We start from the raw sequence: 15331 nt of genomic DNA on the forward strand, positions 1-15331 counted from the left end.
TTTCCAGATAGAACCTGTTCTCCTTCCTCCTTCAAAATAAGACTTCTACCTTCATGTGAAAACCATGAAACCAAATAAAAACAAAAGCTAAATATGTCACCCATGAAGGTTCAAGACCCAAACTCAGGACAATAATGTAAAAAGTCAGGGACCGTGATTTCGATGACATTGCACAGAGATCAGTGTCGCTGTGGGTGGCGATGGGAGGATCGTCCCCAGACAGCAGGGGATTCAAGGAAACAAACGAAGGCTGATACCAGAGTCCCACACCTGCTCTCTGGGTGCAGTCGTGTGGGCTCTAAAGCCACTTGGATCTCTGGCAGTCACTTGTTCAGACCTCATGTATTGATTATAGGTGAACTCATTGATTGAGACTAAAATCTCTGGTATGAAAAGATTTGTTAAAAATTAAATAGCTTTTCATTTTCTAACGGTCATCAAGAGCCTTGGAAAGCTGAAGATCTTGTTTAAGAGCTATTAAGAGTAACTTGAAGTCATTGCATCAGAGTCCTTTTCTTAGGTTTGAAAATGATGTTGTTACTGAATAAGAATGTACTCTTGTTTGGCGGAGATGCATGCATAAGTGTTAGGCGTGAAGTGTCATGGTGTCTACAGTCTACTTTTCAATGGACTGGTAAGGAAGTGTGTGCGCACGTGTGTGTGTGTGTGTGGAGAGAGAGAAATGGAGAAAAAGTGACAGCTGGAATGACTAGGCTAGTATGTTAACAGTTGGGAAACCTAGATGAAAAGATACATAGGTATTCATTATACTGGTTTTCAGTTCTTCTGAGGGTTTAAACATTTTTCCCCCTGAAATGTGTATATCCAAGCAACTAACAACTAATTAACCTTGTGTTAATTTTAACATGTGTTAAAATAGTTAAAGCTTCTAGTTTCATTCTCTCTCACTTCAAAGTTGTTCAGAATTCATACATATAGAATATATATATATGTGTGTATATATATATATGACTGAGCTTCCCTGGTGGCTCAGAGGTTAAAGCATCTGCCTGCAATGTGGGAGACCTGGGTTCAATCCCTGGGTCGGGAAGATCCCCTGGAGAAGGAAATGGTAACCCACTCCAGTATTCTTGCCTAGAGAATCCCATGGACGGAGGAGCCTGCATATATATATATATATATATATATATATATATATATATATATACAGAAAACATCTTAATCATGGCAGCCCAGCAATAGCCATATATATCACATGCCTTGAAATTCCAGGACCAATCTGGATATAAACAAATCACCAGTGCTCCATTCACTCATTGATCCATTCAGTGAAGCCACAAGCATTTGTTCAGGACATATTACAGCCAGGGTTGACAGTGTGAACAAGACTGGACAATTCCTTCTCTTCTGAGGCTTGGGGGCATCAATAAAAATATACATTGCACATATAACTGCAAGTGGCCCGCTGGAGCATATAGGAAAGGGGACCTGACCTTGTTTTGGAGGAGTTCAGCAAACATTTATTTGTTCAAGCTAAGACTGAAAGATTCCCAATAATATATGACTGTGACTTACTCCAAGAAATAAAACTTAAGATGGCAATTCTTCATCTATGAAGAACTGATGCTTTTGAACTGTGGTGCTGGGAAAGACTCTTGAGAGTCCCATGAACAGCAAGGAGATTAAACCAGTCAATCCTAAAGGAAATCAACCCTAAATATTCACTGGAAGGACTGAAGCTCCAATACTTTGGCCACATGATGCAAAGAGCTGACTCTGAAAGACTGAGGGCATGAGGAGAAGGGGATGACAGAGGGTGAGATGGCTGGATGGCATCACTGACTCGATGGATATGAGTTTGAGCAAACTCTGGGAGTTGATGATGGACAGGGAAGCCTGGCGTGCTGCAGTCCATGAGGCTGCTAAGAGTTGGAAATGACTTAGCAACCAAACAACAGCATGCAGCTTTTTAGGAGTTAGAGGATGTCCAGTTTGCCTTCTCCTACCTGTGGTCCCGAGATGCTCCAAATCCAGGTCTGGTGTGAGGTCTGGGAGGCAGAAGAGTCAGAGACGCTCAGGATCTACATGAAACAGTGGCCACCACTGCTGTGTAAACTAGAGCACCAGGTCTGTGTGGGGTTGAGTTTCCCTGCTCCAGTATCTGGTTCCCTTGGGTGTAGGACTCAGACTTTCCTCTTCTGAGGCCCTACTGCCTCCTCCAGACACTGTGGAGGAACAGCTTGGTGGTCCCTCCATTCTTGGGGCCAACCATCAACGGGTCCCTACACTCCAGAAACAAAAGCCAGGAAAAATCTCACCTTCAGGCAGCTTTTGCTTTCAGCCCAGTGACGAAAGCCTCCCTAAAGCCTGGCTACTTTCTTGGGTTGAGAGGGAAAATGGCATCACAAACAAAAAGCGGATATGCAGACTAGGGTCCAAGTGTTCAGAAATCTTTAAAGAATTAGCTCTACCCTACGGACTGGGCTTGCAGATGTTGGGTTACTCTGGTAGTATCAGAGTCACCCCAGGGGCCTATTAGAGATTACTGCAACCAACACCAGGGTTATTGATTCTGTGAGTCTGGAGTGAGGCCAAGAATTTGCATTTCTGATAGGTTTCCAGATACTACTCTGAAAATCCACACTTTGAGAACAACTGCTTTAATAAATATTAGTATTGTTGTTCAGTCGGTAAGTCTTGTCCAACTCTTTATGACCCCAAGGACTGTAGCCCTCCAGCCTCCTCTGTCCATGGGATTTCCCAGGCAAGAATACTGGAATGAGTTGCCATATCCTTTTCCAGGGGATCTTCCTGACCCAGGGATTAAACCCCCATCTCCTGCATTGGCAGGCATAGTCTTTACCACTGAACCACTAGGGAAGTCCAGATATTAGTATACTAGTATACTAATTTAGTATACTAGATTTGGTATATATTTTAGTATACTTAAATATGTGATTGAAATGAACACTAAGGTTTAAAAATCCAGAAAAACAAGATTAAAATAATTACGCTAGATATGACCTAATGACCACTAGCATCTGGGAGGAAAAGTGGAAAAATTTAGTCTTCTTAAAGAATGCCAAATAGCTAACCCTTGGGGGAAATATAGACCTTCCTTTTCAATTACTTAATTTTCATTCATAGAAATTGTGATGGGTGAAAATGTGGTGAGAATCAATGATGAGTGTATGAAAATGACTACTATGGTCTCCCCTTTCTTAAATAACTACATAACCTACTGCCCTGGGATTAGAAAATAGATTCAATTTAAATTTTTTTGTTTGTGTACTTATATTTTTGTTTTTAAATTATTATTATTATTTTTTTGGCCATACCAGGCAGCACATATGATCTTAGTCCCCTGACCAGAGATGGAACTCGTGCCCCCTGCAGTGGAAGCTCGGAGCCATAACCACTGGACCACCAGGGAATTCCCTGTGTATTTTTCTTTTGATTGCACAGAGTTCTCACTTTGGGACTATCTGAGGCAATTTCTTTTTATTTTTCCTACAAGCCAGCACATCTCCTAGGCTTGCTCTGCCTCTGTTATCAATTAATTTTTTTTTTCCTGGGGAAAATAAACTAATTTTCAGTTAATATTAACACACCCCCCCAAAAAAGATAAATATATAACCATAGAATGTGTGTCCAAAATGTTTAAATCCACTATTTAAAACTATTTCTCTCTCTCTTTCTCTGCTGGCAGAGAGGAATTTAAAAACTGGCCTTCATAAAATAAATAAATAAAAACTGACCTTCATAAAATAAATAAATAAAAACACCTTCGTTAGAGTTGGCATGCGCATAGGTGTGAAAGCTAGGGTTGCAAGTGGATCTAAGTGACCATTTAGATGTGTGAGTTCCCAGGGTCGCAGCTCAATTTTTGGTTTTGTTTTTTAATAAGAAAGAGCATTTTGATATCAGCACCAGTGAATTAGTTTGTTCTTGAAAATACATGATGGATACTGATCATCCTTTTTCAGTCAAACATTATTTCAGGGAAAGAAAACTATAGAACTATCTACAGACAATATCACCAGTTAGTATATACAAATTCAGCTATGTTCATTTTGTTGAACCAAGAAATCTGCAAATATTAGACCACTTTCTCCCTACAACAATGGCAATTTCATATGATTCAACTATATATTGTTCTGAAAAAAAAACAAAAAAAAAGGAGAGCTGACATGGTCTTTTCCAAGAATAAATCACTTGAAATTCCTAAATATAATAAAAATGATGTACAGTTAGCTGATGGTTCTATATACTTCTCACTTTTCTACTCTGTCTCTATTGATAAATTGCTACGGTATCACAGGACTCCTGCTAAATGGTGTTTGATGCTCAGAGAACAGAAAAATATGTTTGCTTTTGTTCTGTCAGTTGGAATTTATTAAGCCGTTTTTAAACAAAACCCTTTTTCTTTCTCTCTTCCTAGGGCTGTATCTGTAAAGACAAAGGCCAGTGCTTCTGTGATGGGGCCAAAGGGGAGAAGGTAAAAACAAAACCTTCATTCTGGTTCTTTTCTCCATAGAGTTCATTAACGATTCACACTCGTCCTTCATTGGTAGCAGACAGATCAACAGTACCATATTCCATTCCCCAAATCCAATTTTTTTGTCTTACTGAATTTGTTACAATATTGCTTCTGTTTTATATTTGGGGTTTTTGGCCAGGAGGCATGTGGGGTCTTAGCTCCCTGACCAGGGACTGAACCTTGCACTCCTTGCATTGGAAGGTGAAGTGTTAACCACTGGTGTTAACAGTCAGGAAAGTCCTTCCCCCAAAACAATTTTAAAGTAATTGTATATAAATATTAATCTGGAGTGGTGGAAAAGCCTTGGAGGGGAGCTTCAGATAACTGGTATAAGTGCGGGCAATTACTGTAATTCTCTCGATCTGGAAACAAAAAATATTAAGGTAAAGAAAAAGAACGTTTTTGAGAATGATCCGTATGTATCCCCTGTTTACATTGTTGCTGAAGGCCAGAGAATTGAAAACAGCGTGATCCGCTCACTCGGACACAAACGGAACCCGCAGATTTTGTCCTGCAGCATTGGTGTCAGGGCGCCCTCTGGTGGAAGAATCTTGCACAAGCACTTTCTCCAGGCAAAAATTCAGCTAGACAAAGTAGCTCCATTGCAGAATTGGAGTAAAAAATGAGTGCCGTGAAATCTCATTAATTCGCTCCATTAACTTTCAATTTGTGATAATTAAGACGGAGCCAGAACTAAAATTTTTCCTTTGTTTACAAAACCCTTTTCTCAGATACGCTAATGAATTGCTTAACAATATTGAAAGATTACTACTTAAAAATATTTTTAAAAGAATGCATTTTAAGCACTTTAGACAAAATAATTTGCACGTTAATTACAATAAAAATTACCATATTTAAAGTATTCTATGATTCATGTGTAGTTTGATTTAGGGTTTTTCCTGAAGCTGTGAAAGTGGTATGTTCAGATCCGTGTTGAAAAGCTATGACTCATTCTCTCATTCAAGAAGCATTTACTGAATCCCTCCTCTGGGTGAGATGCTGTTCAAAGTGTGAAGGTAACAGTCTTGAGAGGGGCCTAGCAAATTCTTTTGCTTCTCTTTTTATTGAGTGTGTGTGTGCACACATCATGTGAAATAGCTGACTTGCTCTGTTTTAAAAATCTAAGTTTCCATTTGTCTACTAGATTATCTGAATCAAACCAGTGGCCTTAACTGTTAAACAGTAATCCCAGGATCTATATTCATGGGAAGGTTATTTGTTGGCAGAACCATGTCCCTTACTGGGCCTAAAATTACTCCCTGATCCCTAAGGGCTTTCCCATATTATCATCTCTTAACTATGTAGCTCACATTTTTGGTTTTGCCACTCTTGATATCTCTCCTGCATCTCCTCCACAAATAGCAGATTGAATTACTAATTCCTGTGTAATCAAGAAAGGACTGAAACTCATAGCCTGTGTGTTGTTCTTTCGAGCTACATAGCAATCATGCACACTCCCAAGACATTCCTGAACCTGATTGTCACTCTCTCTCCATCCCCCAAAAAACACCCTTCACCAACCTCCATCTTTCTAACTGGGCTTTCCCTCTCGGTTCTTGATTCCCTGAATCTCTGCTCTGTGTAGCTCTGCCATTTGGGTAAAAGTCGAGTTTCCAGAAGACCAAAGACAAATGCTTTCAAGCCTACAGACGAATACTAACAAAAACAATAGAAACATTCCAGTGTCTATTACACTTAGCATTGAGTGTTATTTTTTTTAATCCAAGAAAAAAATGTGCAAAATGTTATCATTATATCATAAAGAAAAGAAAATGATGGTTATGTTTACTCCTGGGCATTGATATTCTGTGTGTGTATTGTCTTGTTTTGGTCTTAACAGGGGGAGAAAGGCTTCCCAGGACCCCCTGGGCCTCCCGGCCAGAAGGGATACCCAGGTCCCGAAGGCCTGCCTGGACCACAGGGACCCAAGGTATGTTAGCCTATGAGTTTGGAAAACCCCCAGTCCACTTAAGCTTCTTTATGATGATGGATGCCATGGTAAATTCCTGCTCCAGTCTTAGCTGGGCCCTCAGAACTGCTGCTTATTTCAAGCTATCTATTTTACAAATGAAAGTGTATATATATCAATGTATTTACACTAAGATGTGTAAATTAGCTATATAGCAGCAAGGAAGCTGCTTTATAGCACAGGCAGCTCAGCTCAGCACTCTGATGATCTAGAGGGATGGGATCGGGGTGGTGGTGGGCGGGAGGTCCAAGAAGGACGGGCTGTGTGTATACACATAGGTAATTCACGTGACTCTACAGTAGAAACTAACATGATAATTGTACAGCAATTCTATTGGTTTCAGTCACCAGGTTGTGTCCAACTCTTTGCGACCCCGTGGACTGCAGCGCACCAGGCCTCCCTGTCCTTCACTGTCTCCTGGAGTTTCCTCAAGTTCATGTCCATTGAGTCAGTGATGCCATCCAACCATCTTGTCCCCTGTCATCCCCTTCTCCTCCCACCTTCAATCTTGCCCAGCATTAGGGTCTTTTCCAGTGAGTTGGTTCTTCACATCATGTGGCCAAAGAGTTGGAGCTTCAGCTTTAGTATCAGTCCTTCCAATAACTATTCAGGACTGATTTCCTTTCGGATGGACTGGTTTGATCTCCTTGCAATCCAAGGGACTCTCAAGAATCTTCTCCAACACCACAATTTGAAGTAATTATACTCCAATTTAAAAAAAAGAAAATACTATCAGTATCTTTTAATTCTCAGCTCTACGTCCTCCTACTTCCTGATTTAAGGGTCTCCCCACCTGCATCGCAAATAGATGAGGAAACAGTGGAAACAGTGGAAATAAAGTCAGACTTTATTTTAGGGGGCTCCAAAATCACTACAGATGGTGATTGCAGCCATGAAATTAAAAGATGCTTACTCCTTGGAAGGAAAGTTATGACCAACCTAGATAGCATATTCAAAAGCAGAGACATTACTTTGCCAACAAAGGTCCATCTAGTCGAGGCTATGGTTTTTCCAGTGGTCATGTATGGATGTGAGAGTTGGACTGTGAAGAAAGCTGAGCGCCAAAGAATTGATGCTTTTGAACTGTGGTGTTGGAGAAGACTCTTGAGAGTCCCTTGGACTGCAAGGAAATCCAACCAGTCCATTCTAAAGGAGATCAGTCCTGGGTGTTCATTGGAAGGACTGATACTAAAGCTGAAATTCCAATACTTTGTCCACCTCATGCGAAGAGTTGACTCATTGGAAAAGACTCTGATGCTGGGAGGGATTGGGGGCAGGAGGAGAAGGGGACGACAGAGGATGAGATGGCTAGATGGCATCCAACTCGATGGACGTGAGCTTGAGTGAACTCCGGGAGTTGGTGATGGACAGGGAGGCCTGGCGTGCTGCGATTCATGGGGTCGCAAAGAGTCGGACACGACTGAGCAACTGAACTGAACTGAACTGAACATCTGCATTGAAGAGATGACTCATTTGAAAAGACCCTGATGCTGGGAAAGACTGAAGGCAGGAGGAGAAAGGGACGACAGAGGATAAGATGGTTGGATGCTATCACCGACTCAGTGGACATGAGTTTGGGTAAAGTCCAGGAGTTGGTGATGGACGGGGAGGCCTGGCGTGCTGCAGTCCATGGGGTCACAAAGACTCAAACACGATTGAGCGACCAAACTGAACTGAACACCTGCATTGGCCACTGGTGAGGTTTTTTTTGCCTCCATTCAAGCCCTGTCCTCTATCTGTATCCTGGTCACTGGGATTTCCACTAGAATCACATTCTGATGGTGTGTCCTCTTTCTCAGCTATGTCAACTTGGTTATTGGTTTTTCTCTTTCCATCTTTATGCAAAACCCATACCAGCGTATATCTTCCTCTGGATCTTTTCAACACTATAATCCAAGGACTGCCATCCTTTCTGTCTTTCCTATCTGTCAGACTTCTTTAAAAAAAAAAAAAAAAAAAAGAACCAACCACATGGGCTGTGGTTCATCTCCTAGTCACTCCTCAGCCAGCAACAATTTGCCTTCTGCTCCCTCCCTGAAAACCCATGATCTCCACTTTGCGCTCTACCCCCAAAAGGTCTGGAGAATACTCTGTGTCTTTGTCTGGCCTGGACCCATCTGTTTTGTTTCCAGCTGTGAGGCTCCCTCTTTTCTCCTTGAAACACAGGCCTGTTTCTGGAACCCTCCTTTCTCTTCTCTCCCCTCCCCAATGCTTTCCTTCTTTCCCGGGTTCCTGTTTCTCAGCTGGGTTCTTCAGTGTCTGGCCTCCTAAGGTTCTTACCAGAGCCCACCGCCCTTCACACTCATCACACATTTTTATCCTAAAGTCTGTGATACAACAAAGGGCTTTGTTTAAATAAATGCCCTAGAGGATTTGCTAAATAACTGCATAACCACTAGATTTGCTGATGGCTCTTTTCTGCTGTGGAATTAAGCCTGGACTCAAGCCTGGACTCTCACGCACCCTCTGGGTCACTCCCCTGCCTGCTGGCTTCCCCGGAAGCTATGAACTAACTAATAAGTTGTGGAGGGTGATTATAATTTTTAAATTATAATTTTAAATCTTTTTAAATTTCCTAAGAAATGTTACAGAATATTTAGGTAACATTTTATGTGAATTTGTTGCAGGAAGGGGCACCCCTTCCAAGGCTCTTGTCTAACACTGGGAAATAAATTATGCGAGGAAACACACGAGCTGACAAAACAAGAGACTTTACTGGGAAGAGGCACCTGGGTAGATAGCAGCCGAGTAAGGGAACCCAAGAGAACTGCTCCGCTGTGTGGCTTGCAGTCTCAGGTTTTATTGATGGGGTTAGTTTCCGGGTTGTCTCTGGCCAATTATTCTGATTCAGGGTCCTTCCTGGTGGCACATGCATCGCTCAGTCAAGATGGATTCCAGCGAGGAGGATTCTGGGATACATGGTGTCTCCTTTTGAGCTTTCCCAAGCCTTCCGGTTGGTGGTAGCTTATTAGTTCCGTGTTCCTTACCAGTCCCTCCTGTCCTAAGATAACACACAGATGGTTACCACGGTGCCTGACTAGTGTGGGCAGTTTCAGTCAGTGTGTTTCCCCTATTCTGAGTCAGGCACTGGGGCATTGGGACTTTTCTTCTTGACTGGATTTCTTTACTCCTCACATTGATCTCATTGGTCATGAGGATGGTGACATATTATTATCTTCATCATAGAGATGAGGAAACTGACACTCAGAGGATGAAGCAATTTGTCCTGGGTTACACAGCTAATAGGTGGTAAAATCAGAGTTCAAATCCAAGATTATATGATGCCAGAATCAAATTCCTACAGTCAAAGAAATTAAACCCATTCCTACAGCTGCAAGACTTGCTGTTTTCCAGGGATTCTACTTTACTGTGTTCATGTATGCGTTCTGTTTCTTCATTCCTGCTTTCTCTAATCCTAATATGAAAAAAAGTCATTTCGATTCTGGATATTTAGTGTCTGGTTTCAGACATGTTTAGTGTCTGAACATTCTGCTACATTCCTTCAGGGCGTGGTCTCAGATTTCCCTCCATTTCCCTGGAGGGGAATTTGTCACTTCAGCACTGGACTTAAGATCAGCCTAATGCTAACTCACTCCTATTCTGTTTTCTGTACTCCGTTCTGCTGGTTTCCTTAGCTTTTCTCTAGAGAAGTCAGTAATGGATTAAAATTATAGTTGTGAACACACGGTGCTTTGTGTGGGTTACATGATGTGTAGGTATTCCATAACATTCATCCAGAAAACTGATATAGTAAACTATAGCTTAGAGAGGCTGTATTGTGTTCTGTGATGTGCTCAGTCATGTCTGACTCCTTCTGACCCCGTGAATTGTAGCCCACTAGGCTCCTCTGTCCACGGGATTTTCCTGGCAAGAATACTGGAGTGCGTTGCCATTTCCTTACAGGGGATCTTCCCAACCCAGGGATTGAACCCACATCTCTTGAGTCTCTTGCATTGGCAGGCAGATTCCTTACCACTGCACCACCTGGGAAGCCCATAGCTTAAAGATATAGCCACAAATGATAATTGAACCAAAGGTAGGCAATCAGAGAATATTAAAACCTGATTAAAAGGTGTTGCAGGTTTATAAAGGTCTTCATTCTGAATATTTTCTATATGAGACAGTTTATAATGGCGAACTGAAACCTGCAAGTCACACTTCTGGCATCTGCAGATTACAGACAGCCCCCGGCAGAGGAGGGGGTCATGGTCACGCACCTAGGAATTCCGCTTCAGACAAGAAAAACTGACTTTGGCCTTGACGGTCCTGTCTCAGAAGTCTCTGTAACAACCCTGTCCTCAAATAATCAGAAATACCAAAACATACTGAAACTCTCAGGAATGAAGAAAAACTTTTGGATGAAAATGGAACTTTCACACCAAGTGGTTTCGTTAAAACAGTTTTGTTTGGGGCTATTCTCCAAGAAACAGGACCTCCATGTGTACTCATTTTGTGTTCCAAGCAAGTTTATCTCTGGTTCAGGCAGTTCTCGGTTTGCTATTTATTTATTTGTGCCTGCCAGGCACATTTTGTTAATAAAGTAGTTCTCATGCACAGAAATATTGCCTGCCATTCTCGTCCACCGTTGTAATTGTGTCATTCATCCTTATCAGCCCATGGCAGCTGTCTGGCTAATGTGGGGCTTTTCCCGCAGCCCTTCTCAGACACTAATGTGAGCAAGAATCACCATCAAATCTTGTTGAAATGCAAATTCTGAATCAATAGGTCTGGGAGGTGGGGGAGACCCAGGATGGCACATTTCTAACAAGCTCCCAGATGATGCTACTGTTGGACCCCCCACCTTGAGTAGCAGGGGTATGAATGGATTTCTGTTTGTCCTTTCGGATACATAACTATAGCGCCAATGAAACAAGCAAGCAATTGAACCGTGTTAACAATGAAATAATCGCAAGAGCAAAACTGTGTGGCGTGTGAATAAAACCAGGACCTTTCATGTACGGGCTTATTAGTGCCGAGTAATTGTCACAGTGCTTACCTTGTTTTTTTGCATTTGGATCTAGGGCTCTCCAGGATCTCCAGGACTGACTGGTGCCAAAGGCGTGAGGGTTAGTAGTCTAACCAGTCTATCCCGCTTGTTTGATGAAAAATCTTGTTTTAAAAAGTAAAAGAACCCTGGCACTGTAAAAGTTATACAGATGTCACAAAGGAGTAAGTTGTGTGTGAGCCAATTCTGTAGATTGACGTTCAAGGGCAGGTAAAAGCAGTCTATAATGGTAGAAATCTACATAGTGGTTACTCACTTGGGGGTAGGTGTTAATCGACTGGAAAGTTGCATGAGGGTACCGTATGGGGTGGTGGAGAGGTTCTGTGTCTGGTTGGGTGGGAATCACCAAAATGTGCATATGTACACAGGTAAATATTCCTCAATCTGTTTGTGGAAGATTGGAGCACTTTATGCAAATTATGCCTTAAAAAATCTATCCCTCCCGCCCCAAAAGCCAAAAATGATCTTAATCATGTCTATTTAAAAGTTATATAAATGTAAGATTTACAAAGTTTGTCCAGCTTTTTTGTGTGTTCCAAATCGCTTTTAGCTGTTCCCAATTATAGTTACAGAATGGGGTTATTGGAATGATAAATCATGTTTTATTTACAGGTTGAACATTTTTAGTTTTTTTCTTGCCATCTTTCTTCTTTTCTATGTCTTTAGGGAATAACTGGATTACCAGGATTTTCAGGTCCTCCTGGACTTCCAGTAAGTAGTGAGAATATGTGTAAATGGAATAATAAGCAAGCTCATTTTAATAAAGATGTTAAAGCACTAACACAAGAAAATGAGTATAATGTTTTGGCTACATGATGAAAATGTCAGAATTACAGTGTATTAAGAGTGTGGATTTATAGGATATCAAGTCAAATTGCATTTCCTGAAATGTAAGCATAATAGAATGGAATAGATTGGGGTGGGATGGGATGGGATGAGACAGAATAGAATAGAATAGGATAAATCTACTTAATAGCACGAGATAAAAATAATCAGATAATTACCACTGTGCACACTTCCCTCTTCTCCTTTTCCCCAGCTTAATACAGCATGTTAACGGACTCATTTTGTATAGAAAGACCTTTTGCTTTATCTTAAATAATATATCTCACTTGATAATTTATGGTTTTAATTAGCCTATGTTATTTCCTATGATTTTAATTTAAATTATCTAAAATAGCCAGTTTACTACTTAACTATTTAAATAACCATTTATACTTAAATAACTATCTAAATTAGCCCATCTCTTCCCACTGTGTGCTCTGCACTGTTTCTACCTGGCCCAGAGTCTGATTATATTTTCTTTTTGAGACTTTCTCTGTTTTTTAGGGCATCCCAGGCCATCCTGGACCTTATGGACTTGCTGGTTTGCCAGGATGCAATGGTTCCAAGGTATGTATCTTCTCTCTCAGGAGGTGGTTAGTTAGTGTTTTGCTAAATGAATAAACCTGGGTAACATAGCAATGAGATGGCCTAGCCTTTCCTTGAGATGTTGTTTTGGCCAGAACCAATAGTATATGTCTTCAGGACAGAAAGGTGATGATTTTCTTTGTCCTCATGCTTTTTTCTTTATTCTTCCAGCTTTATTGAGATATGGTTGACACATAGAACTACCTAAGTTTAAGGTGTACAGCATAATGACTTACATACATCATGAAATGATTATCATCATAAGTTTAGTGAGCTCACCATCTCTTATAGATACAAAATTAAAGAAGGAAAACATTTTGTGTGTGCAATAATTTTTAGGCTTTATTCTCTTAACTTTAAAAAATTAACAGTGTTAATTAGATTTCTCACGTTTACATTGTATCCCTAGGACTAGTTATCTTATAGCTGAGAGTTTGGAGTACCGTTTGACTGCCTGCACCCAATCCCCCCTCCCTCCACCCATCTTGCTTTCAGATTATGTTTTAAGAAAGTTCTCTCGTGTTCTCCCACAGAAGGATAACTAGGGCTCAAACAGATATTTGCATCTGAGGTTGTGATTCAATATAAACCAGAAACTAAAGCTTAGAATGCAAAGTTGGAAGAGAAAAACTGAGCTTTCCAATGTGCACTCATCTCCTTTGTCTCCTGACTGCACTCTGCTTTTCCCCAGGATGGTGGCCATGAAAGGACTAATTACAAAAATTTCAAGGAAGCAGCCATTAAAAAGTTCTTGGCACAATTAACCTTTTGCCATTTATGCACAATTTGAGAAACAGTAAATTCTAATCCTGTTTTCAATTAAGATAACGGCTTTCTAGTCTTTAGCCTTATGATCCAGTAGTTGTGAGGAATTTGGGTTACTTTGTCTAAATTTACTGCTGCAGGGTTGGAAGCAAGGAACAGGGGAAATATCACAATAGGCTGTTCTAGAACAACTAAGAAGAATGACAAGCGTCATGTGTCTTCCAGGGAGAGCCAGGGTTCCCAGGACTTCGGGGGACACCAGGCTACCCAGGGATACCGGTAGGTTTATGTTTCTAACTCCCCATCCAAGGAGTTTCCTTTGAAGCGATCATATACAGAAATCTGTCATAACCTTGGGGAAGTTGAAGCCAGTCAACAGTAGACATTTGACTACCCTTTGCAACCCCAGCAGGCTCCTCTGTCCATGGGATTTCACAGGCAAGAATACAGGAGTGGGTGGCCGTGCCCTCCAGGGGATCTTCCCGACCCAAAGATTGAACCCAAGTCTCTTGCATCTCCTCTATTGACAGGCAAATCCTTTACCACTGAGCCACCTGGGGAGCCCAGTAGTTGAGAGGAATGAATAAATGCACGGGGGTTTGCACTTTGAGACTTTGTTTTGCTTTTGAGACATTGAAGTAGAGATCTGAGATAGACAATGGAAGACACCTGGATGGGTGGTGGTGACTCAAGATGGAGAGAGGAGAGAAGGGCCTGAAAGTGGGGCTTAGAGAGCTCTAGCATGTGAAGGGAGGTCAAGGACAATGAGCCTGTAAAGGAAGAAGGGCCCTGGGAGTAGAAGAAAAGCAAGAGGGGTATATTCTGTAAGCCCAGGAAAGATATTGTTAAACAACAAAAATTCAGCTGAGTAAATCTGACCATCTAACCGGCTTTATTGGATGATTCACAAACCCAGCTCTCTCCTATCCAACAAAGAGAGTTGCCTCCAGCCATAGATAGCAAAGGATTTTAAAGTCAGAGAGAGAATGGAAATCTGACATTCTTAGCAAAGAATGTATTGTTTTATTAACAAAGAAGGCATTGTCTTAGACAAGGTAGCCCGTTAAGGGAAACAGAAGGGGCTATTGGGTGGAGTATCTAATTAGTGCTGACCTGGAAGTTCCAGGTTGGCCAGACAAAGGTCACATTCCTGGAGAAGGTTAAAACCATAGTCATGGCAGGTATTTAGTCTTGGTTTACTGCACTGGACCTAGCAGGAGTGATTCCATTTTGGCTTCATCTCTGTTTTAACAAATTCCAGTAAAGGCGAGTAACATACAGCTTCTTAGTGCTGTCGAGAAGTTCAGTAAAACAAGAACCAATGTTTTGTCCTTGGTTTCTATAACATCAAAGTCATTGCAGACTTTAGCAAGGGATATGGGATAGGGAGGCCTGGTGTGCTGCAGTCCATGGAGTTCGAGAAGAGTTGGACACAACTGGGCAAATGAACAACAACATTTCCTTGACAGATGGAGGCAAGAGGCAGATATGGGCCTAAGGAATAAGTGGGGATGAACAAAGTGAGTAATTTATAGATGACAGGAAGGATAGGTAAGACAGGATGAGGCAGTGTACTCAGGGGGAGACTGGTTTCCCTGATGGCTCAGATGGTAAAGAATCTGCCTGCAGTGTGAGAGACCCAGGTTCAATCCCTGGGTCAGAAAGATCCCCTGGAGAAGGG

At 41.5% G+C, this 15331-nt stretch overlaps 1 protein-coding gene across 3 annotated transcripts in view; it reads left to right on the plus strand.

Annotated features, from left to right (window-relative positions):
• Positions 1-15331, plus strand: part of COL4A3 (collagen type IV alpha 3 chain) — a 159170-nt gene that overhangs the window by 77777 nt on the left and 66062 nt on the right. For 2 of the 3 annotated variants that reach the window (XM_006047125.4, XM_025262130.3), the window contains exons 2-7: positions 4403-4459; positions 6342-6431; positions 11492-11536; positions 12142-12186; positions 12805-12867; positions 13876-13929. In XM_006047125.4, the coding sequence (XP_006047187.3) occupies positions 4403-4459; positions 6342-6431; positions 11492-11536; positions 12142-12186; positions 12805-12867; positions 13876-13929 (354 nt within the window). Of the gene's footprint in view, positions 1-4402; positions 4460-6341; positions 6432-11491; positions 11537-12141; positions 12187-12804; positions 12868-13875; positions 13930-15331 lie in introns of those variants that run through there. The other variant, XM_006047126.4, reaches the window with a different exon arrangement.

Source organism: Bubalus bubalis, chromosome 2 (genome assembly GCF_019923935.1).
Source record: "Bubalus bubalis isolate 160015118507 breed Murrah chromosome 2, NDDB_SH_1, whole genome shotgun sequence".
Lineage (NCBI taxonomy): Eukaryota > Metazoa > Chordata > Mammalia > Artiodactyla > Bovidae > Bubalus > Bubalus bubalis.